General features: G+C 34.1%; 1 protein-coding gene across 1 annotated transcript in view; it reads left to right on the plus strand.

The window, feature by feature from the left end:
* The first annotated feature begins 1,792 nt into the window (after positions 1-1,792).
* Positions 1,793-25,987, plus strand: part of LOC131843908 (protein jim lovell) — a 29,916-nt gene continuing 5,721 nt past the window's right edge. Inside the window, exon 1 of the mRNA XM_059192692.1 lies at positions 1,793-2,540. Coding sequence (XP_059048675.1) covers positions 1,799-2,540 — 742 coding nt within the window. The 5' untranslated portion in view covers positions 1,793-1,798. The remainder of the gene's footprint in view (positions 2,541-25,987) is intronic.

Consider the following 25,987-nt stretch of genomic DNA (forward strand, 5'->3'; position numbering starts at 1 on the left):
GTGGTGAATTCACAAAAAATTTACCACGATTGTTTCAGGGTGGATATCGCGTGGAGGTCGACCTGACAGGTCTACATTATTATCAATGGGTGCACTAAAAAGTAGACTAAATACTATAGTTAGATACGAATAGGGAGTCTATAAACCATCTCCTCTCGCCTTCAAGCTGGACGAAGTGTCTCTTTATGTTCTAGGACACAAATACAAAGATCATTGCTAGGAATGACGGCAAAAGACTTCAGCACTGACTATTCCCTTCCTCCATTTTCATTGAGAGTTACATCACCGTATTGTATATAGTTTCTGTAAAACAGAAAATATTAATATACCAAAGTTAGGGTATGAATGAAGCCTAGAATTCACCTATTCACTTGACTGTCAGTCATTTCGCTGAAATGTGTATTTGTATCCGACTTGGTAATGGTGTTCACATCACCGGAGAGTTAGTCAGAAATATAAATTGACACCAAAAAAGCATTGTTTGTGTCAATTTATATTTCTGACATGTTATGTTAACAAACCAACCTATGACATGTTATGCAATAGATACCTACTAACTTTATATCTAAAATTAAATGAAAAGAAATTACCTAGTCAATACTTCAAAATAATTCATAGTGTAATTAATTGTTTTCACAAAATCACTGGAATGCTGAAACAATTTTTATATAATGAGTAACAAATCATCAGATTAGATCTACCTATATGATTGGCTCTTAATATAGTATACACGAAGCACTTAGGTATATTTGTATCTACTGGGTTATAAATGTAGGTACTATTTTACCAACTCTACTTACTATCTATAAATATCATAGAACTAAACTAATTTATATGAATAAAATTACAAAATATTTCAATATATAATCTAAATAAATCTAATACAGTAGGTATCTATACTAAATACATGTATCTATTCAGCATAGTTTAGATTGCTTTACTTATTTGTATAGGTAGGTGCTACGTAGCTTGTCTACAACTGAGACCATTGTTTATTCTAAGGGAATAAAATATAGGCCACGGATTGTCGGTATTAAACGAGATGTAACCTGTATCTTTAACGACTTGTTTATCCGTAAATTATTTAATCCAATATTAGTTAACATAAGTAGGTAATCTTGTCTTTGAAAATTTTGTGTGCCACCCTCATTGTTTATTTACAAACAAGAGCGGCGTCAACTTCGCAGGTCACAGCAACTTGTAGGTATCCAAAAAATATATAATGCGTAGGAGGCGTCACATGTGTGTAGGTATTTGTGTGACGTGACACATGTGTGTCGCGGGTGTGTGTGCGGGCGGCGCGGGGCGCGGCGGGCGCGCGGCGCGTGTGTGTGCGGCCGGGGCGGGGCCGGGGGCGGGCCCCACACCGGCGCGGCGGCCACTGCCCGCCGGCCGCACGCCGACTGCCGACCCGATATTCGGCATTCGCGCGACACCGCTGTACCGCGCGCCCGTCTCCTCATCTCATTCCGTGCTCGCGAGCCGCCCGCGGTACACGTACGTGTCGTCCGCGCGCTCCCGCCACCCTCGACGTGTCGTACCGACATAGTGTTGTGCAGTGCTTCTAAAACTTGTACTCGACTGTGACACTTTGCCGTTGGACGCGAACGGTCATCGGGAAAAAATTGTGGAGTTGTGCGATACGAAGATTGCGGTCCGGCGGGAAGGCGACTCTTTGAGCGACGAAAGGGTTGGAGTGCGGGGTGCGTTGCGGGCGGAGGGCGGCGCAAGGCCGCGCACGCGCCCGCCGGCAGGCCGCGCCGCGGCTCCGACACACGCGTTGACACCGGCGCGCGCGATGGACGACAAGCCCACCGCCGTCGGCGGCGAGGAGCACTACAGCCTGCGCTGGAACAACCACCAAGCACATCTGCTGCGCTCCTTCGAGGCACTGCTGCATGCCGAGACGCTGGTCGACGTCACCCTGGTGTGCGCCGAGCGCCGCGTCCGAGCCCACAAGGTCCTCCTGGGCGCGTGCAGTCCACTATTTCGGCGGATATTCAGCGAGAATCCGTGCAAGCATCCTGTGATCGTGTTGAAAGACTTCCAAGGATGGGAAGTGCAGGCGGTAGTGGACTTTATGTACCGTGGAGAAGTTTCTGTGGCTCAAGAACAGCTGGGAACTGTTATTCGAGCGGGAGAGTCGCTACAGGTGCGAGGGCTGGCTGATCAGGATCGTGAGGAGCAGGCTCGTTCTCCTCCTCCCACTCCGCTGGCGAGGAGCCCGATCCAGGCGACGCCGCCGGCGCCGTCCCCACCAGTGAGCCCCGCGAGCCCGCAGCCACGACGCAAGCAGGCCCGTCCACGACGCCGTTCGGGAGAGTCAGATACGCCGGAGAATTTGTCGATGCGCCGATCCCCCAGCGGTGGACTGAAGGCGGTGCGCTTGGCGAGGCCCAGGTCGCCACCGAAACAAGAGCAGAGTGATGAACAGGAAGCGGATTTACCGCCGCCACCGCGGATGTTTCCACCACATCAGGATATGTTCCCACCGGTGCCACCAGCCGCCGTGTCCGCTCTGTCTCTAACACCACCACACAGTGAGTACTTTTACTTTCTATTTACTTTATCTCCGAAAAGCAAATCTACCTATAATATAATAATTTGCACATAAAAATCAAGTTAGGGATTCTAAGTTTCAAAACAATACACGGATATTTTAAGTTCCTTTGATAATTAAGGAGACAATTAAATATGAATAATGTTCCGTATAAATGAAGGAAATGACAAGAAATTAAACAATATGTTCAATGAATTAATTATGGATCATTGATGTGTCATAGTCGTGTCCACCTAACATATCAATTAATAGAAAATATGAAGCAACTCATTGAATATGTTCTGACGTCATAAGGAAGTCACGGTTCCCTATTGATTAATCTGTGTTACTTGAACATGTTTTATACAATTGAAATGATTAGGTACATGTATAGGTACGTTGTCACGCTACGTAGATCTTCTTTGATTGTTTACCTACATATCTAAATTGTTTACGATGTTTTTATTTAAAAAAATATAAAGGTCGATATCAATGTCGTCGTGCATCAATAAATAATTACTAGGTAAATAAATAAATAATTATCAACAAAAAACTGACCTCGTTTACTCATTGTCAAATGTAAGACCCAGATTTATTTTGCTTCATAATATTAATATTTAAGATAGAGATATTGTACCTACTTAAGTTAAAAATTGCGAAGTGCTACTACTGTATTGATTAATATTAGATTACTTGACCTACCATTTTCATTGATTTCTATTTAATGTATTCTAATTACAATCGTACGTTTATCATGACGTACATCGGTAGGTATACCGATTACAAAATTATTGTTGGTTATTACACTCGGGCTGACTCGCGGCGAGTCATTAAAGGATCCGTTAGATAGTCATCGTTTTAGTCTTATCGATTCCATAAATCGCATGCATGTGATTCGATTAGCGACCGATACGCACTGTTAACCGGAACCTCTCTCAGATAAATTAAGATCACCTATTCATGCGTCGGGTGCATTATCTCTTCCATCGCGTGAAAGGTTTTAACGTAGTCCATTAACATAGCATGTCGCAAACATTCCCCATAAAATATAATTATAAATGACTGCGATGGCACCCCGTTTCATCTTACCAGTGTATCGTCTCAATAAACGCATGTCAGTGTAAATTTTACACCTCAATAATTATTGCTTGCGGATCTCCGCGCATGAAAGAGGAAGCTATTCCAGCAGTCATCTTGTTTTATGAGCCCTTTTCGATTTGTGGACGTATTTATAGAGGAAACGACTCAGCTTCTGACGGACTAATTTAAAGAAACTTAGATACATTAAATGCATGTGTAAACTATAATTTATGTAGATCAAATAGTTTTATGTTTCATAAAATATCTAGTAAATTGTGTTAGAATAGGACAACAATGCGGCGTTTTGTATATACCTACCTAATTTATATCCCAAAGAATGAAACGAAAACAATATTTCTATCGACTATAAACAAAGGGTTTCTAATTAATTCACAAACATAGAATTAAGTTATAGTAATCGTGTAATTATTTTTATGTATATTTTAATATACCTAATATAAAATTATAGGCAATTTTGTTTATAAATAAATTTAAAATACTGACTTAGAACCCTATAAAACATACATAATAATCCAATGTCGATAAAACAAAACTTTTTGATGTGAAACAAATAAAAACATAATCACATCATGAAATAAACCACTCTCCCGACCGAAACGTGACATCGTAAGTAATCAATTTCAAAACAAAACCAAATCGTTGGGAAATTACGGTCTAAACGTATTTTATACAAGAGGCCTAAAGCCTCAGCTCGGAATTAGTTCAAGGAGTGGTTTTATACATCAATTTCATTTTATTGTTTCCTCAGTTTCGCGTATGTGCCGAGTGCTTGATTGCGCCATAATAGTCGTAGGTTGTAATGAAGGGTTGCACGCATTCATGGGACGTGCGTGGGGGAACTAAATAAATACACTAGGGGAGTTCTCAGAGTTTCCACACTTGTCATTTCGTTTTCAAATCATATTTCAAATTGGGCCAACTTAAATCCTAACCCTCACACAATTTTATGTTTATCCTTTAAGTTTTGCGATATCCACATCACTTTTGGATTAATTACGAGAGTAATATACATTTTCATTACAAATTTCGAACTACCGTGGACGAAGTTTATTATAAGTGTTCAGTTTATTGTTTCCTCCATCTCCGTGTGTGATGAGAGCTCGATTACGGTTAATAATGGAGCGTAAATGTAATGAGAGGTTAGGAGACTGCTGGTAATGAACGAACATCGGGATAGCTTCCTGATTGTGTCCACTCAAACTCGTCAAGCGATTCCAAATTCTATTTCCTTGCTACTTGCCCACTTTTTCACTATGATACTAAATATTCTCATTAGACCGTAAAGATTAAAATGCGCCACTAAAATTAAAATAACTATTGTCTGACAGTTATGTAAGAATTGGATTATTCAGTTACCCTTTCGCTGGTAAAACCACACACGAAGGTTAAGGGAATTCAATTCCAAGTACTAATACTAAAACTAAGTCAAAGCCAACATCTTTATCCATAATAATGAAACGATCTATCTTCATGATTTATTGAATCATGACAATAACGTCATCGAGTCGAAAAAACAATGAAGTTAGTAATTACATGAAAATAACTATCGTGTCATTGGTGGCAGAAGAAATAATGCAGTCATCGTAATAAAGAAATGTATCTAAACGAACGTTTAATATTTCTGTTGGTAGCGACTTGTGGTATAAGTAGCGATCTATTGTTCATATAAAGTGTTGGAACACGCGAGGCCGTATACCATCAGGCACATGACCTTCAAGGGTGACACAAAAAAGGGAAAATCGCTAGCGACGACATTGGCACGGAGAGCTAGAATCTGTGCGCACACGCAAGGGTGATGATGTTATGCGCCGCTTCAGTCGCCACTAGTTTTTTACATGATTTTTAATTTGTTTATCTCCTACTCTAGGTATATGTATTGTATGGTATTGATGATGCACCTATTACAAGATAATGTTTTTGTAATTCTGGTCTTAAAGCAAGACTGACTAATACAAATATTAATACAAGTATATGTACACCAGTAAGAAAGTATTCAATTAACCTTAAGGAAAATTGGATTCCGTTAAGTTGTCTAGATTTATAAGAGTATAATTTTATATGATTTATAACAAACAAATACAATTACAAACAAATTTGTGATTATCTATTTCAAATATTAGGGCATCCAGCCTCATAACATTAGTGCCGTGATTATTCTACATTATTTTGGTGACGACTATAGTCTTCTCTTCATAGAATAGAATCCTAAAGTACCTATATATAGTTCGTTTCCTTTTGACCTACTTAATTGTAGAACTGTCAATCTTTGTATATTTAATAATAAAAGAAACTTATTTTTATTGGGCTACAGATGTCAATAAAAACAACACATTAAATAATTAATTCGGCGTCGCATTGTCCCGCGTTTTTACGTCTTCATATGGAACCTACACAAGGATGATAGTTACAATACAAGTGTCGAGTCGGCGCGGCGTACGGTACAGTCGTGTTCATATAAATTGTAGCCTTAAAAATGGTCAATACTGTTTAGAATACAATTTTGTGTACACTTAAGTAGTTTAATTTTATATATTGATAAAAAAAATTGTAATTTATCTATTATCTATTTTTTTGCAAAAACTAGTATGCTATTGATATGGTAGTATTAAATATGTATAAAAATACAATTACAATAATATTATTGACCATTCTGTCAGATAATCTAGATGGATAGTTATTTTTGAAGCCGACTGTACTTAGGTAAGAATCGACATTCATAAAACCTGACCATTCGACCCACTTTTATATCTCCAATCTCAATGATATTTTAAATATACACCATTAAGTAGGTACCTAGTTTTACCTGCTGGCAACATGAATACACCTTGCTGTTCATATAGGACAGTAGATACCTACCTAATATTTTGTTATTCTTAATAATTAGGAATAGGGTGTGCCACGTACCATGTACGCCATTGTAATATACCATGTCACATCGACCTTAAAGCGGTCGTCTCTGGAAATAAATCTGGTCTACTTCTGGTGAATCCGTTACACTACCGTGACTTTTAGCTTATCATATCATCCTTCATTGTTACCTCTCCAGCGGATACCATTAGCCCCACTATAATCCAATAAAAAATATACATACACAGGTAGACATTACCAAAAAACTGAAACAAACATTTTAATTCTTCACCACTTCTTCATTGTTGTCAACTTTTGTCAATTTTCCTATTTGCCAGTTTGTATTCACACAAAATCTTATAAATGTATTACTGCTGGTATATATAATACGTAAGTACGTTTCTTGCTCGATCTTCTTGTGATGAGTCTGCTTTCCTGCTGAGTAATAACAAAATATGACTATTCCATAGTGTTTATATTAAGTTTCGTTGAATAAAGATTATTTCTATTTCTACTGGTCGAATCGAAACCCGAAATTTCGGTTAGACAGTAGTTATAGCTGGTATATAATCTATATTAAAATCGCTCCATGCGTAATTAATAAATGATAACACGTGTTGGGTCTCATGTGCTGACCATTGGCGCCATAAAAACATCTTACGTATTAGGGGTCCGTAAACAATATTTAAACCATTTCTTAACATGACATGTTAAAGTTTTTATTAACCTGTGGTTGATGTTATGTAGAAGTTTCTATTAATCTATGCTTGAAGCTAGATACCTATAGCGAATGTTTGCATGTCCTAAACTTATTTCGGCTTTTATATTTTTTTATATTTTAATAGCGAAACATGTCAAAGAGATTGAATACGAATATATTATCCATCAAATTAAATAAACTTGCATGCGATAGTAAAAAACTTATTTAGAATGTCATAAAAATAATATAATTTATGATTATAAAAACTCATTTCTAAGATTCTTATCAAATACATATTTATGATAACAACACGAGAGTAAAATCTTTCGATTTAAAGTAATAATGAAAATTGGTTCAATTTTTATAAGCTTTAAATTGATTATAATAGGTAAACTAGTTCTTTTGTATGAACGCAAAAACAATGAAAACCTGTTACATAACTCCGACAAATTCTGGTACGTAATCTATTTTCACTATACCTAATATAATATTAATGTTTAATAAACAAACATTTTACAAAATGGCCGACCGCTAATCTAATTTCACTTTATAAGAAAGTGAAACCGTTTCCTTATTCTGATACTTAATGGATATAAATAAATCTAGACAGTATCGAGCATGTAAGTAATACTATTTTATTGACTTATAAATAACTTCAAGTTATACAGAATCTTACATTAATATACCTATAGGTATAGGTACTCTCTTACCTATAGAATTGAAAAACTAAATGAGACATCTTAAAATTTTATGACCTAAATTATATTACTTAAATATAATTCGTATTAGTAGGATTACGATCAAAAATATGTAAACAACTTTAGCACCCTGTCACAATAAGTAATTTTTTTTGTCAACTGAAAAAATGTTTGGAATTGTCAATAAAGACGATGTTGCATACATTTTAATTTTGTCACATTGCATTCGTTGTCTTTGATATTATTCGTCGACTGCATTCAGTACCTACACTGCTTTTAGTGACTAATTAACAAAAAACCATTTGAGTTTCTTGTCAGTTATTCTCTGCCGTACTTGCTAGTCCAACTGATCAATAGAGAGTGTTACTTTTCTTTTACGTTTATCGTAAAAACGTCTCCTAACTTTGATGGCACATTTGGTTCCTGTTATCATTAAGATATAAATGCCACGTGATACGGAACGTTCGTACAACAATGTAACTCGCGCTTGCCATATTTTTTTTACTACATGCATTCAGTCGCAGAGTACAATACAATACCTGATTAGAATGATAATTAACACAACCGACACGCAGATATGTTATGTGGATAATTATTGACATGGGAATGTAATGTGGCGATTACTAATAATAATATCTCAAGACAATTTACACAGCGCCATCTAATGCCAAGCTAAGCAGAGCTTGTGCTATAGGTACTAAACATGCGATATAAATAGACGGCCTCGGTGGTCTACCGGTTTAGCACACCGCTTTACTTCCGACAATCGCGGGTTCGATTCTTCGCACGGTGAAAACATTTTGTATCCAAGAATATGAATGTTTACGTCGGTCTGGGTATTTTTTATATATATTATGTATGTACTTATTTATAAAAAAAAACTAAGTATTTCTATCAGTTGTCTAGTAGGTACTCATAATACAAGTTCTGCTTGCCGTGGGACTAGATGGTACTGTGTTAATTGTCCAGGGTTATTTAATTTTAATTTTAAATGCATAGATATAGATATATTTTTGTAAATACATAATATATCTACATTGAAAACACCCATACCAAAACAAAGAAGGGAGTCGTGTATCCATTTTGCAATTAAGAAGCAATTCCAAGGAGCCATATATAACAGTAATGTAGGACACTCCCTATATGACTAAAAAAATATATAAATTATAACTAAGATCTTTTGGGAGCTACTATATCATATACAGATACGAATACACGTTAAACTAATAGCCACCCTTTATTGCTTCGGGAACTAAAAACGAATAAATACGAGTCAATAAAATTAACATTGCTGCATAAATCAAGTTGTATGTGAGAAAACATTAGAAGGCGCGTTCAGCGAAAGCGAACTATTTGCACGTCTACTTAGCTCACCTATATAAATTATCCGTTAATTGTAATTTTAAACGGGTAATATGCGGATTAGTCGCAAACATAACGTTCATTTGATACGCACAGGCATAAGATATGCAGTGGGCGTTAGTGCATTGCTATGCGCTAGTGTAACAATAATTTATGTGAACATTTCTATCTGCTGATTTATTTAGCAGGTGACTCGTGAAAGGTGAGGGCTGGCTGTGTCGTGCTGGAACAAACAAACACACACGCCTCTAGTATGAGCGCATTACCATAAAAGCGAGTGTTCCACACAAACACAGTTGGAAATAGACAGAACAAGTACCACAATACATAACAATATGGGCTAGTATAATAGTGCAAAATGTGGACTTAATGATTTAGTCATTATGGTCTAAACTCACCTGACGTATGAACTATCAATCACGTATAACAAAAACCAAGAATATCAAAACGTCCTGTGAAATTCTTATTACCACTCATCAGCTTAATCCTAACAACTATGATGTTATAACACTGGCGAATTCTCTGATTGTACTATAAACAATAAAAATCCAGAAAACTATATAAAATTTTCTCTAGGGTTATTGAATACAAACACTAAAACCTTTTATTAATTAAATCCTTTGATTTTCTTACTGCTTTGTCAATTCTCTATCCACTGTAACTATTGATAAAAACAAATCCATTTTGTTATTACAATATTTTATGACTGTATTTGCAAATGAACAAATTAGCACGAAAAAAAGACAGTAAACAGTTGTTGTTTGACGTTTTACGACTAAATAAAACAGAAAATCTATCTCTTCTCAATACACAGATGTTGGAACTACGAATTGAAATCTAGTCGCAGACCAACTTAGACCTTTTAAGCTTACTTAGAGCAAAAATTGGCATGCAAATTACATGCAGTTGCGCCATCTATTTGAATTTACTATATGTTTGCGGTCTCGCTACTTCGCCGACCGGGATATTTAAGGATATCCCTATTCCGTACAAATAATAATCGAATCTCAAGTTATAATATTAATAATTGAATAATTTACACAGCGCCATCTAGTTCTAAGCTATGCAGAGCTTGTATAATGAATACTAGACAACATATATAAGAAATATTATACATAGAAAACACCCAAACCATTGTTTGTACCGTGCGAGGAATTGAACCCGCAAATGTAACTTAATATTTAGATATTGCGTATACCATAATGTTCTTCAATATTGTACTTATTTTAAGGGTTCCCCTAAACAATATTCCTTAGTTTCAAGGGTTCCCCTTGAAACTAAGGAATGTTGTCTAGATTTAACTATGATACTAATCTTAGTACTTTGTGAAATTTTATTTTGTTTATTATTTTCTGTCTCTAAGTTTATTCATTTGCAACAAAACATTTCAGTTCGACATTTCTCCCAATACCGATATACCAGATACATACTTGGATTACTTATAGGTACGCGTCAACATTCCACAACTACATATGTTTCCATTAATTAATCGATAATAATAATTAAACAGGCACTATTACAAATGTAATTAAACATTTAATTAAAGTCAACTACGTATTTGAAATTGGATTACCGAAAAGACATTTCAAAGACAATCTATCGACATCAACATATATGAACCATTAATTTTATATTGGCTTAATTATAGACCACAATAAAATAATTATGAGTGAAATTACCTAATGTTTACAACATTAAGTAATGCTTGCACTCGTAGGACTGCATTAAATATACCTACAGAATGCGCTGAGCAAGTAATCACTATGTTATATAGAATGCTAGTTCTACGCTAAACGCAAGAAATAATTTGATTTTGAAATCAGATATTTAAAACTAAAAATTATTAATCAAATCATTTGTGAATCCATTCATATATTTTTAAGTAAGTTTAGGGTTACAAGATTTAGTTATCATTTCAGTGATCTTAACACTTCATTGGCCATTTTAAATAAATATTCTTCTAAGTGTTTTACTGTATTTATACAGGGTAGGTAAGTAACATTGTAACAAATAAAACTATACTAGAGGGGAGAATTATAAAATAAGTTATCATTGATTTCACCAACAAATATTATTCTTTCAAAATTTCTTTTTTAGCAGTTCATTTCTATACAGAAGATGAATATACTTGTACTCGTGTCTTTTAGAATCCCAAGTCTTGTTAAAGAATCAGGAGAGGAAACATCTCCAAATTGAAATCTATTAATTATATAATATCGAGTGGCTTCTAAATTTAAAATGAACGTTTATAATTTTGTGTTACAACTTTGCCGGCACATGCATACAACCTATCAGGACCACAGACTGTACCACAAAACATAGAGCAGGAGTCAATGGCGGCTCGTTACTCAGGAACTGACAAATACCCCCGGTTAATTGGTAGAAAATGCGCACACGCCGCGAGCCTCTTTAATGTCCGCAAGTCCGTAAATTATGCTCTTTACGACTGCGCCAAGTTATCAATAATGGCTGTATTGAAAGCTGCGTAATGAAATCACTCGATATGGTCGAGCTCTGATATTTTTAGTAGACCCAAAACTTATAAATCCAATACATAATCATGTTTCTTAATCTTAATATTTTCCCGGTCCAAACATAAACATAATATATAACTAACTGTGCCCCGCGGTTTTACCCGCTGTTTATGTTACAACAAATGGCAACTAGGTTGCATAATACGCCCGTGCCGCTATTTATTTTTCGCTTAATGCTCATTTTCCTTTTCATAGTGTAACATTGCTTAGGAACTGCCTTATAAAATACAAAAAGATCATTTAAAAATTAAAATTTAGTGATCTAGCTAGTCTTTAGGTAATTTGCCATTTATGTTATTTCCATTTAGAGGTGTAATTAAAAAAGGCATTATCGAGTTTAAATTTAAATCTATAATATTTATACCCCGTGAGCGAATCTTTCTTCCTATACGCGTTCAATTTTTGTACGCTGTAAACGTGATAAGAACGCTCTTACTTCCTAACTGCATTCTCAAATAACTTTAGTACATTGTTCTGGCGCTGTTTAATCTAAAAGTTACCTGTTTTAGTTTTTATATGTATTCTCCTAACTGTAAGTAAACGTTCTTTGTTCTTTTAGTGTAAGTCTACCTTGATAACGACAATTTCTGGATTATCTATTTACTACATTTAGTTAGATAAAATTTTAGTTCTCAGGATTCGGCAATGTTTGAAGACCAATCTACTCTACTTATCTCTTCTTATGATTACATTTTCAGGTGAGCCCTCAAAATGTAATCATCCATTCGTCTATTTAATTCCATTTGCACTTTAAAATGAAAATGTTAAGCAATCAATTTGTCAGAATATAATACTTCGCAATTTTCACTTCTCAATTGGTTTAACTTAATTTTCGTATGTACCTATACCACAATTTGAATTAAAACTGTTCTCTGGTCTCTTCTAATCATTTAAACAATGTTATTAAAAGCAATGGATCCAGCATGTTTATTTACTCATTTCCAATTACTAAAACTCATTACTGAATATTTTAAAATATGAGTAAATTTTATTACTTACCGGTTCGCTTTTTTAGCTGCCATGTGACTAATACTGTGCGGTTACCACGTGCAAGCTGATAACTTGATGTGTCATAGTCATTAAGTAAAGAAAACAGCATGGGCGCCAGTACACATCCCTGAGGGACACCTGTTGTCCAATATAATTGTACAGCAATAACAACATTATTTAAATACTAACTATATATCTATATTGTAAGCTATACTGAAAATTATTCTACTAAATTACTAAAAGGCTACTATGTAGGTATGTCAAATGTTTTGGTATGTGTAGTAAATATAAACTTATTGTATCTAAGGAAACTAGAACTTTACTTTATCCTAAACTAACTAACTATTCAACGAAGACAAACATATGGAAATATATCTTATAAAACATATCCGTTGCGAATATTATGAATAAATAACAGTTATTCGCGGTTCCCATCGCTAAAACGGAACCAAAAATCACACATTAGTTTTAATTTTATACGAATTTAATAACAAGTGAGTGAGATGCGAGCTCAGCTATTGTCCGATTCATGACCATGAGAAAAAGCAGTGCTCGACTTTTTTGTTGGCGGTAAAGAGGTGCCGACATACAATTCGGATCAAGATTGATGCGCATGCATGATCGTATCTGCCCGCTGTGAGGGCCGGCCGCAATAATTAATATTCCATAATCCATTCATCCCTAAATACGGACCGATAAAAACTAATTTCCTTTCACTTCAATATAACTTGCGTTTATTAACAGTAGCAATGTGTCGTCGTCACACATTCGTAATTGATTCCAGCCGTTAAATTCGAAATTTGAATGAGTGTCTCGTGAATGGATATCGAAATAAGATCACGAGTGTGGTGTGCTCGAGAACGACGCCGGCTTCGACGGACGGCGAGCCTCTCACTGCGCAGCACAATGACCGCGACGCATACAGCCAGATCTCTCTCTCTTGATAAACACAAAAAATATCACGAAAAAACTACATGTCATGCATCTACGTGTGCTAGTCAATTTCACAGCGACCGTCATGGGAATCGAGCGACGAATGGACTTTAGAAAGCAATTAAAATCAGTGCCCACGAAAACGAACGCGACCAAAAAGTGCGATCGACACATGAAATTGTCGAACACGTCGCACGTCGTGGAAGAATCTTTTAGATACTTATTTGCTTTCTGTACGATCGGCCGCACGATATTCCTCATATAATTCTAGGAACAAAATGGCCACGCACGACAAAAAAAAACTTAACTTCACGACAATGACAACGCGGTAACTGGACGACGACTAGATACGTAACACTCAATATTAAATATCTTTCTTAAAGTAGATTAAAATCTCAACATTTATTACACCTATAATAGAACAATTTTTATTTTCCTCGATTCATGGAAAATACCTTGATAAACAACTTGTGAAACTTTGTGTACTTAACGTTACGAAAAACGATACAAAGGGGAACTAAAAGCCGAAAGTGGACTTTACTTTTTTATCGCCGCAAAAAGCTCCGAAATCGAAATCAGATTATGAATCCTGCGATTATAAAGTTTCGGCGGCGGCAAAACGGTGCGCGGGAAACCACAATTTTGTTGTTGGACCTTTTCTTTACCACATAGGTACAGAAGTTCTAATAACAATATTATTATTGTTATTAATATGTATATTAACAACATATGTATTGTTACAATTAGGTAACTACCTGACTGCTGAAATTAAGACTTAACGCTAAAACAATACTTATTTTTTAAGTCTTCTTGAAATGTTGTTAACTTATATTAATTACCGTTTCAATTGACACAAATTGCTTAGGTATCCAACTTAAGCTGTACTAACTAACAAATGAATATGCAATATATTAAAAGTAATGAATAATCAATTGCACTCATTCCTCACAGAATTAAATGTATTATACACTTAATTGGTCGAATTAACTAAAAACTTTACTAAGAATTGTTTAATATCATTGTTGTTTCCCAGTAATTCCATTACAAATTATAGAGTACATTATCTGTGCACGCATGACTCAGACACATGAGTAAGAGGCGGGCATAATAATGCCATGCCACTGCTCAGAAGCAAAGGAAATCACTTGTGCGGCCAACCACACACGTAAACAGCAATTTTGTATCAATCTAAACTTTTTTTTTTTCAATCTAATATCAATAGAGTTTCGGTACACGGTAAACACATTCACGCGTTTGTATTAGATCATTTTTTGCGCATTGAAAATAATTGTTATTTAACACAACAAAAGGCGGTTAATTTATAATCTGTAGGTACTTTCTACTCGCTCCACTAACTTATTACATGGCATTGTTGTTAAAATTGACAAATACTTATATATGTATCTACTTATTATATTTATTTATAGAACAGATATATTCTATATTTAAAAAAAAAAATACGTTTGTTTTTGTGTTACTACAATGATTACAAAGCTGACGAATGTAGTACGAATAGTATTTGGAAAAGGGTATTTTTTACTGTTGACAATGCGAAAGAACAAAGACAAAGGCGGTAGCTAGTATGACGTATATAATTTTTAATGTTGTTATAAGCGATGTTTGTTAAGAAAATTTCCTCCTATAGACCAACGATTTTTAACATTTATTCAATTGTTAATTACACTAGGTATATATTAGGCATAACATATTGTAATACCAAATATTTTTCCTTTTTATGTATCCAAAATGTGGACATACCAGTAATAATATCACTTACATTTACATAATACTTTGTCACAATGACATTATTGTGACAAGATACAAGTGTTTACATCTATTGTTAGACCTGATCCGACTTCCCAATCATTCACTCGCTACGTATTTCGATTTTAAATCGATATAAATACAACCACAATCTTTTCGGATACATTACTGCATGATAAATTACTAAGGAAACAAACGATTACCCGCAGGTGTATATGACCGCAAACATACTTTTATTGTGAGAAAATATAATACACAATGGTACCTACGTATCAATATAATCTGTATTTTAAAGGTACACACACTTATTGTTTACGTGTACATACATACTTTACAATTAGTGTTATTATTTTAATATGACTAATTTATTATATTAAAAATTAAAAATTATAATTTAAATGAATTCGTGAGACATCTACTGACAAATTGGGCTTGTAATAATAAAGACCTAGTGTCTATATATAATGATAAATCGGAAAAGGATCGAAATTTTAAATCTTTTAAAATTAGGAATACGTTCAGGTTGATACGCACGTTTTAATCGAATAACTTTAACGTTTAATATTTCATTTGCAACCGGATTCATTTTTTTTATTTTGGTAGTCTATAGACAGTCTTATGTGATATATTAACTATTAGTAACTATTATCTAGTTCTACAAGTTAATAAAATTATTGTTTTCTGACATTATTTTTTAAGCGTTTAACGCTTACTTAATTTGCTTAATTCAGTTACAATTATTGAACCAATTATCTTATATTCTTGATAATCTGACTTAAAACGTCGCTTAACCGGTAAATAGACAAACTAGTATAGAAATATTATTTATTACTTTACTTACCTATCTACAATTATTGAAAACTACTAATTATGACATATTTTTTTATTTATCTACAACGGATAAGGCGAGTAAGCCATACATCTATATAGTTACCCAATAAAGAATAATTAATCAAAATTAGACATATTACAGCTAAAGAAAACAATACATTTCACGTTACTACTAAAAACTACTAAATACTCGTAGTGTAAATGTCATGTGGCCAATAAATCGGCCGTCAAGAACTTGATGTGTGATATTAAAACACAATCTTGTGTTTTGTGGAGCGAGCGTACGGACAATGAGCTCATTTTTGTTTAGTTCGGAAACAATAGAAAGCGAGGCCTCCCACAACTTCACACGGGATCCGATCTCCACGTGGAAAGTTAACGAAAATACATTTCAATAGATAAAAGCCAAATTGGAGGCGAGCTTACGAAATTAACGCGTTGCCGCTGCCACTAGGTAATTCATTTGTATGAATTCTCCCAGAATTCATCGAGTGAACGTGTGTGATTCATGATTCACCTAATGTGTTCTTGTTACAATACCAATTGCGAACGCTAATTTGGAGACGGTATCGTTGTGAAATCGTTTTAATTATATTCCACGCATGTCAAGTTGAAATGTTTGTTCTGTTATGTCTTTATGTAACACTAATGCCATACAACCTTATGAAAGTGGCCACCTTATTACAAATTACAATATATATTATAGCACCCGTAGTATCTGTTATGCATTGATATTTAATATAGATATTGAAAATATTTGTTGTTGTAATACGCTATTATATAGTTGTAACACCTATTGAAAAGGGCCAATTAAACCTATACCCGTGTCACCGGGACCCGTGTCCCGGCAACTGCTCGGAGTTTCCCTCTCTGTGCCACATGATAGACCTGGCAACTGCACGGTGAATCCATGGAATGGTAAGAAGTTCGTCTCTCTCTTTATGGAAGTGTGGAGCCTTTTGGCACAGCCAAAAGGCCTGCCAAAGGGCCTTTTACTACTAGATATAATTGACTAAAAATTGTGTTAGCTAAATAAAGAATTTAAATTTTATGCCCGTAACCTGTAACTTCACTGCAACATGAAACATAGCCTACAAAATAAGTTGTTTAGCGGCAAAAATAGACGAGTCAAAGATGCTCACGCAGACATCTTTGTAAGTAAAGTCTGGCTCGGTTATTATAAAGCGTCGTGTTATACAAAATCAAATCACGTTCGAACAACAAATACTAATATTGTCAACAACCTTGTCAAGATTTACTCTCGATTCCTCGATTCAAGGTTTACAGGTTTTATAAAGATTAACTTGCCTTCATGAGTATCTATCAGTATGAACACCCCATAATGTTTATGTATTGGGGACTTATATTGGACACGCGATCGTCGAAGACAATGCAAGGATACTGTGCGCCCATCACAGATGCGACCTAGACTTCTTTTCACTAATTATTCCCCACATTGACGTAATATTTCACTGAAACAATAGATCAACCCAGTTACGGCATATTCTATAATAATTATGGCATTCTCGTCCCCGCGATATTATTACTTTCGTATCCTTGGCGTGAGCCACTATCTATTATGTGATCTATTGTACGTACAATCGACATCGGTCTTAGATTAAAGCGATAATTAATGCTGATTCCATACGACCTAGATTCGGCTCCGTTCGATAAAGTAATTTACAGTTATAGTTATAAATCTCATTGCAAAATAAATGGCGAGCACGCGCGGCGGCCTGACCATAGACAACACTCGGTGACTCCCACACGAGATAGATACGTCACCGTCATCGCCCTCCCCCCGTCCTCTCCCACCCGCGCGTGTGTGTCGACTCGACCCACCATACACTTCGACGACGCTCAAAACACGTCAATGGGCCCCGTCCCGAACCGTAAACATCACATCACGTGGCTCCATGCAGTCGTATAACCCTATCAAGGAAACATGCACCCCGCACTTTAACCCTTAGGCCCGTCGGGAGTCGCATTTTCTTCCGTCGGCTATTACGAGGACGGCACGCATGTGACGCGAGTAAGACGAAACAACACATATGCGTGACCCGCGTGGGAGAGAGAGCGTGCGTTCCCAACTTTTATCTGAATGAATGGGGTGAAGTTTGACAAGTTGTGTACAATACACATGCCCGTGAAAGGGTTGAGTCGAGTTGCGAACTAAGTTTGTGAACGCTTTCGATTTCTACGCGTGTTGCATATGGGGCGAATGGCGATCGATCGTAAACTAACTTTGTTGCTGGATTAGTTACGTATTCTATTTTCGCTCGACCGTTTCGATGGTCTGCACCGTTCTAGCAAGGTTGCATGGGTAATAAAAATAATATGATACTAGCTGATGACCGTGACTTAGTCTGCGTAGATTTAGTATTTACAAGTAAATTCATTTTTTTTATAAGTATAATATCCCTTACTTGAGAATTAATTGATTCCTAATTCAAACTCTCATCCTCTATTTCAACCCCATCAAGTTTTAATGTCACGACAAAATGTAGCCTTATAGGGGAAGGATATACCTTCCCCAAGATTCTGTCTATCACTATACTAAAATTGTAATACAGATAGACAGGTATAGCTGCATTTGAAATATTAGTATGGATAGGTATGTTGCGAAAAATAATTTTAAGAAAATTCGTTAAACTTGCGAAAATCGTGGAAAAAAATATTGGAACGAAACGAATGGTAACGTATTGCGCGCGTCTGGTTATAGCGGGTGTGTTTCGTAAATCATTGTTTATGGTCGACTAGTTCTCTGAAGGGGTCCGACAGAGAATTAGAAAGCGTCCAGCGAGCCGATGCCGATACAACTAATTGACCGCAAGGTTTACTCTATTCTGCTAGAAATTATTACGTAAACAAATCTATTTGCCCAATCACGTTTCTCTGTGATTTTTCTAAATCTTATAAAAATAGGTATTTATTGTAGATGTTTGATTATCAACTACTTTTACGAAAATGGAATACTTAATAAATATATACTATCTTGCAAACCGCGCAACTGACGTTATTAATACCTATATATGATTTCTGCATAGGGCCATTAAAACAAACAAACATTGCGACATAAGTTTTTTATATATTACATAATGTATTCTACAATATTTTACTTTCAGCACTTCCATATAGTATTTTTTTCATTCGTCACATACTTACTGTATCCTTTACATTCAAAGCGTAGACTTTTTTGAGAAGAATGCGCAAACAAATTCAATTATTTACTCTAAGAAATGGTATAACAAATATTTAAAAACAAATATTTATATTTGTTTTTAAATATTAATTCCCATTAATTTGGGAACAAATGGGAAGAAGATATAAATAGATTATTCAAACTATAACTGATCGTACAATAAGGTTACAAGAACATGAAATTAAGAATAAATTATGTCTAACTTTGTTGCTTTATTACTTCATTATTTGATATCAAAACGCTCACCTCGCTACAAATTGTAATAAAAATATTACAGTGAATTGGATCAAGAAAGAAAACAAATAAGATTGGAAGGATTTCTTATTATTTCTTCCGTTTATGTTATTGGAATAGCAAACAAACTGACGGCCTACCTGATGGTAAGCGATAACCGTTGCCCATACATAAACAGCGCTAAAGATATCTCGTTATTACTTGACACCCGAGATGTCACTCAAGCATTGCCATTCCAGAGGTCTAAGATGTCATGCCTCATATCTTGTAATTTCACTGTCATCTGACCCTACAGCCGAACACAACCTACAAACCAAGTTGATTGGCGATTGAAATAGCAACTAAGGTACCCAAGCTAAAGACGTTTCACAGACTTTTAACTTTATCGTATTTTATCCGAATCAGAAATTCGAAAATCTTCTACAAACTTATACAACGACGAAGAACAAGAACAAAAATTTTGTTTTATACTCGTACGAGGATCCACATATGGTTGAATTTTTTAAACAGAATAACCACATAGAAATTCATCACTGACATTACTTATACTGTAATAATAAATAAACACATTATCAAATGCTGTGAAATAATTGCGAATTGGGTATTCAATACTTTTAAATAATTATCCATAGTGAGCCTTTTAGGTAAAGTTCGCAAATAGCTCAATAAAAGCTAACAATACAACGCTTTTGTTCAAAGGTTTTACTGCTTCAGTCACGTGGTATTAAAATCATTATCAATTTATAATATTTACCGGTATCAACACTTTTAAGGTTAAACTGTTAAAAACATTGATGATATATATTTTTTTAAATATAATAGAGAAAGAAAATAATATTGTAAATATATATAGAAAGAGTTGATTTTTGTTGTTGTTGTAACGGTTAAATTGAAGAAATATTTAACTCACTTTAAATTCTTTCACAAATTGAATGCGTTATTATCAGCTGAAAACATATTTAGATTGTATTTTTTTAAGAATCCTTATGACACTGGCATCAAAGTGAAGTAGTGCCGGGTAGTGTTTTATACATTGACAAACGATCCTTTAATGCACTTTTAAGGTGACCATAAATTACGGAGGTGGCTAAATTGTTGATTACTTATCTGTCAGTCTGGTCTATGTCCACTTTATTTTTATATTCCCCACCGATATGAATGTGGGCTTATTGATTGTCGGTAATTATGCAAAATAACTAGTATCGGACCAACTAACGAGTGGGCAAACGAGTGACACGAATTAACGGTTCGTTACGTGCAGTGATGCCAGATTGGAGATTTTCCCCATATGTGAGAGAATTTCATACCGATAGGGGTAACAAATCTGTAGAGGAGATTTGTTTTAGCACCATGTTTTAAAGATAAAAAATATAAGAACTCAAACCTGTGGGCTATAACAAGAACTTTCATAGTTCTTGTTATAGCCACAGGTTTGAGTACGGACATAACAAGGTCATTAGTTTCGCGAACTCATCAAAGTATAAAAAAATAAGATTTATAATAGAATAGGTGGCCAAAAGACATATTATCAGAATTGCAAAAAGACTACTAATATAGCAGAATTCTTTATTTAAGGATTTTTTTTAAATCCGAATTTTGAGGGGATTTTAGGCAAAATTTGTGGGGAAAAACAGAGATGGTCTTATGGCAACCTTGGTTGCGTATTCCGATAAGTGTAATAAAACCTAAGGCTGGCTATATAAGCTGCGCATGCATGCATGATACCGACGTTTTCACATTTCTATAATATATCGATCGTAATGTAGACTTAACATTGCAGTTTTCCAATCCAAGTTATTTCGTGCTGATTTTAATATCCTCATAATTATGAGACATATTAATTAACTTATATAAATAGGGCGAAATTGCACCTAACGAGACTCCAAAGTCGTCTAAGTGGGTACCTCAGTCCCACCTATTTCACCGCCAAGCAGCTTAATTAATAAGCTGTCTTTTGGCAAGATATGGCAGAGAAATTACAGCATATTTAGGCATGGTCTTAGTACCCAGGAATGGCAACGCATATCGCAGGCGTCTCAAATATGACAATCCTGATTATGTAGGCATAAGCGACGGTTACTACTTGCCATCGGGCCAGCAGTCAGTTAGCTTTACCCTTCCAGTTACATAAATAAAATAAAAAAAACATTTAACTTTACTTTTTAGGTTTTTGAACCCAGAATGAAAAAGACATAAGGAGCTCATTATATTATAATGCGTTTAAGACCTTCTAGAGTGAATCTTCTTATCATACTTTGATAAGAGGTACAATTATTATAAGTATACTATAGTATGTGCTAGTAGTTCATACATTCAAATAGGTATAGCTAATATTACGGACGGAGAGATAAAAGTAATTTTCTTAATCTTACCCAAATGGTAATCGTCACTAGATAGGGTTGTTCCCTGTCATATATATATGAATTCATCATTTTATTCATCATTACATATATCTGTCTATCAAATATGCAATAACAATTATAAAAGAATTTATTTTTCAGTAAAATACACAGACAACTTGAGTGTTTCTTAAATACAGTCAATTATGTACACCCATATACTTGATTATTATATTCATAAACACAAGTAATATTTTTAATACCTCTCAGTTCGAATATGAAAACGATTTTCCCAACATTAATTAAGTTTCTACCCGAGGCATCGCCTAAAGTACGTTAAGTATCATATAAATATATACATAAGTATAATAAAAACCTCGCTGTCTGTGGTTTTGAGACACGTATTAAGGTGACCACACAAAATATATCCGAGCGTTGTAAAAACCAGGATAATAATATAAAAGCAATTTGTTTTCTATCGCTCCTATCCGACAAAGAAATACTGTGAGTTATATTAAATAACTTGCTCAAGAAGTACAGCCAGATGTTTGCTAAACCGGTCTTTTGTTTTGAATGCACTCAATTCATTGCATTTGTCTAAAGCGAATGTAGATGTACACCAAATATATTTGTAGCGGTTTATATAGCACCTTTTTATACTACAAAGATTGAAACCATGGACCTCGCCTGATGATATTCCGTTACTTTATCTTACTTCTTACTAATATTCTAAACGCGAAATTATGTGACTATAGTTGGATGGATCATATATCGTATCATATATATTGATGGATATACTCTTTCACGCAAAAAATACTAAACGGATTTTGTTACAACTATATAGCTTATACCACGCAATAGCACATAGGCATTAGTTTAAAAAGATATTATATAAATTGGGCGAAATTTACTGATAAATGTTAAGTAAGTGTAATGCAGACGGAGTTGCGCGGGTCGGCTAGTTTAATAGCTGTTATAAGCGAATTCTTATGTCCGTTTTAACTAAATTACTTTAACTTAAATAAATATACTATGTAATACGAATAACTGGTAAATATGTCTAATAATTTTAATTAATTTTATCATATTCCGAATAACTATCGTAGTAAATAGATAAAATAATGGAATTTTTAATAATACAAAATTGGTCATATCTATATTGAAATTTAAATATTAGTATATTGAATATTAGATTTTTAGAGGCATTATTGGTTTAACATATTATTATTATTATACTATTTCTATATATTTACTTTATATTACTGTACCTACTATAAGAATTAAAAGTGCATTATACCTAGAAACTTTGGTGATAACCATCTTATATTTTTCCAAATTTCCAATATTTACTATCAGTCATACAAAACTCCTGTCGGTCCTCCTGTTTGTCTGCAGGCATCTTTAGTTGTTTCGTTTTCATTGTCGTTTGTCATACAGCACAGCTATACCTATATGGTAGACACTTAACATCACCTAAGTTCAGCCATCTGTCTAGATACTTGATCAATAGATATATATAGTTATCTATATTTATATAAATCCACGGCTACAGGACGAGGTAAGAGTTTGCAATAAAGCAAGACACGAGATATCGATTTGTCGCATTTGGTTCAACGGACTGTGAACACTTCTTCGAGAAAGCGCTTAGCCTTTTACATCTTATAGAATCCACAATGGACAACTGTATAACAACTATACTTGTTTAATGTAAGTATATACACCTACCTACTGTATGTACATTAAACACCGTTTTAATCTTTTCTTCGCTGACGGTCTCGTTGGTTAGCGGTTTAGTACACCGATTTACTTTTGATGGTCGCAGGTTCGTATCTTCAGACGGTACAAACATTTGTATTAATTAATATAATAGTTTATATTAGTCTTGGTGTTTTCTATGTATATTATTATTATTATATTCACTGTCGTTTACATACTACCTATATAATGATATTTACCATGATAATATTATTTATGAGCTTCCAATATTTCGACTCCATTACAAACATGTTGGTAGACGATCGACACGTCGAAACATTGGGAACATTTGATTGAATATATTATCACAAAATCTAACACATTCTACAAAATATTTTTAACTCTATTTTATGTCTTTTTCTTTTAAATGAAGAAAAATTAGAAGCTAATTAAGAAAAATGTGAAATACATCATACCTCAATAGGTATATTAGGTATATGTAGGTAATGAAAGTCAATAAAAGGCCAAAAGTATAAATGGTTTTATACTTTTGACCTTTTATTGACTTTCATTTGGTAGTCATACACTGTAATTGTAACCAAACTATTAAGTAATACATATATGAATTAATATCTAATTAAACAGGACTTTTGTATGTAGATGCATAGCATGTAATAATTAATAAATAAATTAACAATGTATCTAATAAACACAATAGTCAAAATATTAAAGATTAGAAAATTAACGTGTTATTAATAAGTTGAAAGTAAATATGTATGTTGCCAAATTCAAGTGCAAAAAATATTATCAAATTACTAAAATAATGTTTTACTACTAAATATGTTTATTTAATCTTATTGAAACATTTCCGAGATTTATTAACGGTAGGGTTGCCGCACGTTCCCGTTATCTTTATTTCCTTAATATTATTTTTGGTCCTACGTGTACTGATAGCACGATATTTTCAATACCTCTAAATCTAGATATTTTATTATATTTACATTAACTTGCTACGTTGTCTCTACTGCCAGCGTTTATAATATTCTAGCCAAAATTTATATTTTAACGTAAATAATTTAAGAGGCATACATTTTATTGTTTAAATTTGTATAATCTGTCATTCTAAATTCGAAATGAGGAACATCAACAAAGTTCTATAGTTATTTATATATCAATCTGGCTTCAGTGCCATAACTGACAGCTAGTCTATTATTTTTTAGACCGATAGTTTTTACAGTTAAAAAATTTATGACAATGTAAATGTAATGGTAACGATTACTTTTAAAATATTGTTTATGTAAACAATCGAAGCAAGTAGAGCTGATGTATAGACTACTGCCGCCATCTAGTATCGAATAGTAGAACTGAGTATATAAATGTAAAACTGTTTTTCTTAAAAAAATTATTTGTAAGTACTACGCAAGTAAAAGATTCTTGTTTCTTTGATTGTTGAATTAAATTTTGAAATAATAATTAAAAATTACAGTGAAAATTTAATAATCTTGCCTACATTTATTATGTATCTGCCCACCTACCTAGGTACTTCTAATAGACTGGCTGCATGAATAATGTAAACTAAATTGTAGTTATTTACATGTAGTGTACCTCCTTACAGAGAATAGATAATTGTTAGATGCAATTACGGTCTAATAAAATATTATACCTATATTCAATTAAATAACTCGTATAAATATTTTTCTTTAAGAAACAAAACTTTATTTGCAACTATATTACTAAATAGTAATAATATTATTGTTAATTTGAACATACAAACCTAAACATATTGATTCCAGCAACATAAATGAAGGACTGCAAGCGCCATCTAGTAAAGAGTAGCAGAACTAAACTTCTAAATAGACTTATTTATATTTAAATTACAATTATTGAACATATATTATTTCTTGCGTATGTTTTAAGAATTAACAGTACTCTTTATATTAAAAATTAGTAGTATAATAATTTAATTTCAATCATATATTTTTTTAAACTAAATTCGTATGATGTACACACATCAGAAGAAAATGATGGGAGTGATAAAAAAGTCGGATTAGTTAACCTATCATCTGTGGCGAATTTACCAGAAATTTATCCCAGTTTCCAGTAGGTATTCACCGAAAACCCTTATCAATCGCATGCAGGTCGACGTGATGTGATACGATATATACAGATACATTGCTAATAATTGAACCAAAATTCCTATTACAAACTATCCCTTTCC

Source organism: Achroia grisella, unplaced genomic scaffold, assembly GCF_030625045.1.
Source record: "Achroia grisella isolate CSIRO2021 unplaced genomic scaffold, CSIRO_AGI_Agris_v1 utg359, whole genome shotgun sequence".
NCBI classification, from domain to species: Eukaryota; Metazoa; Arthropoda; class Insecta; order Lepidoptera; family Pyralidae; genus Achroia; species Achroia grisella.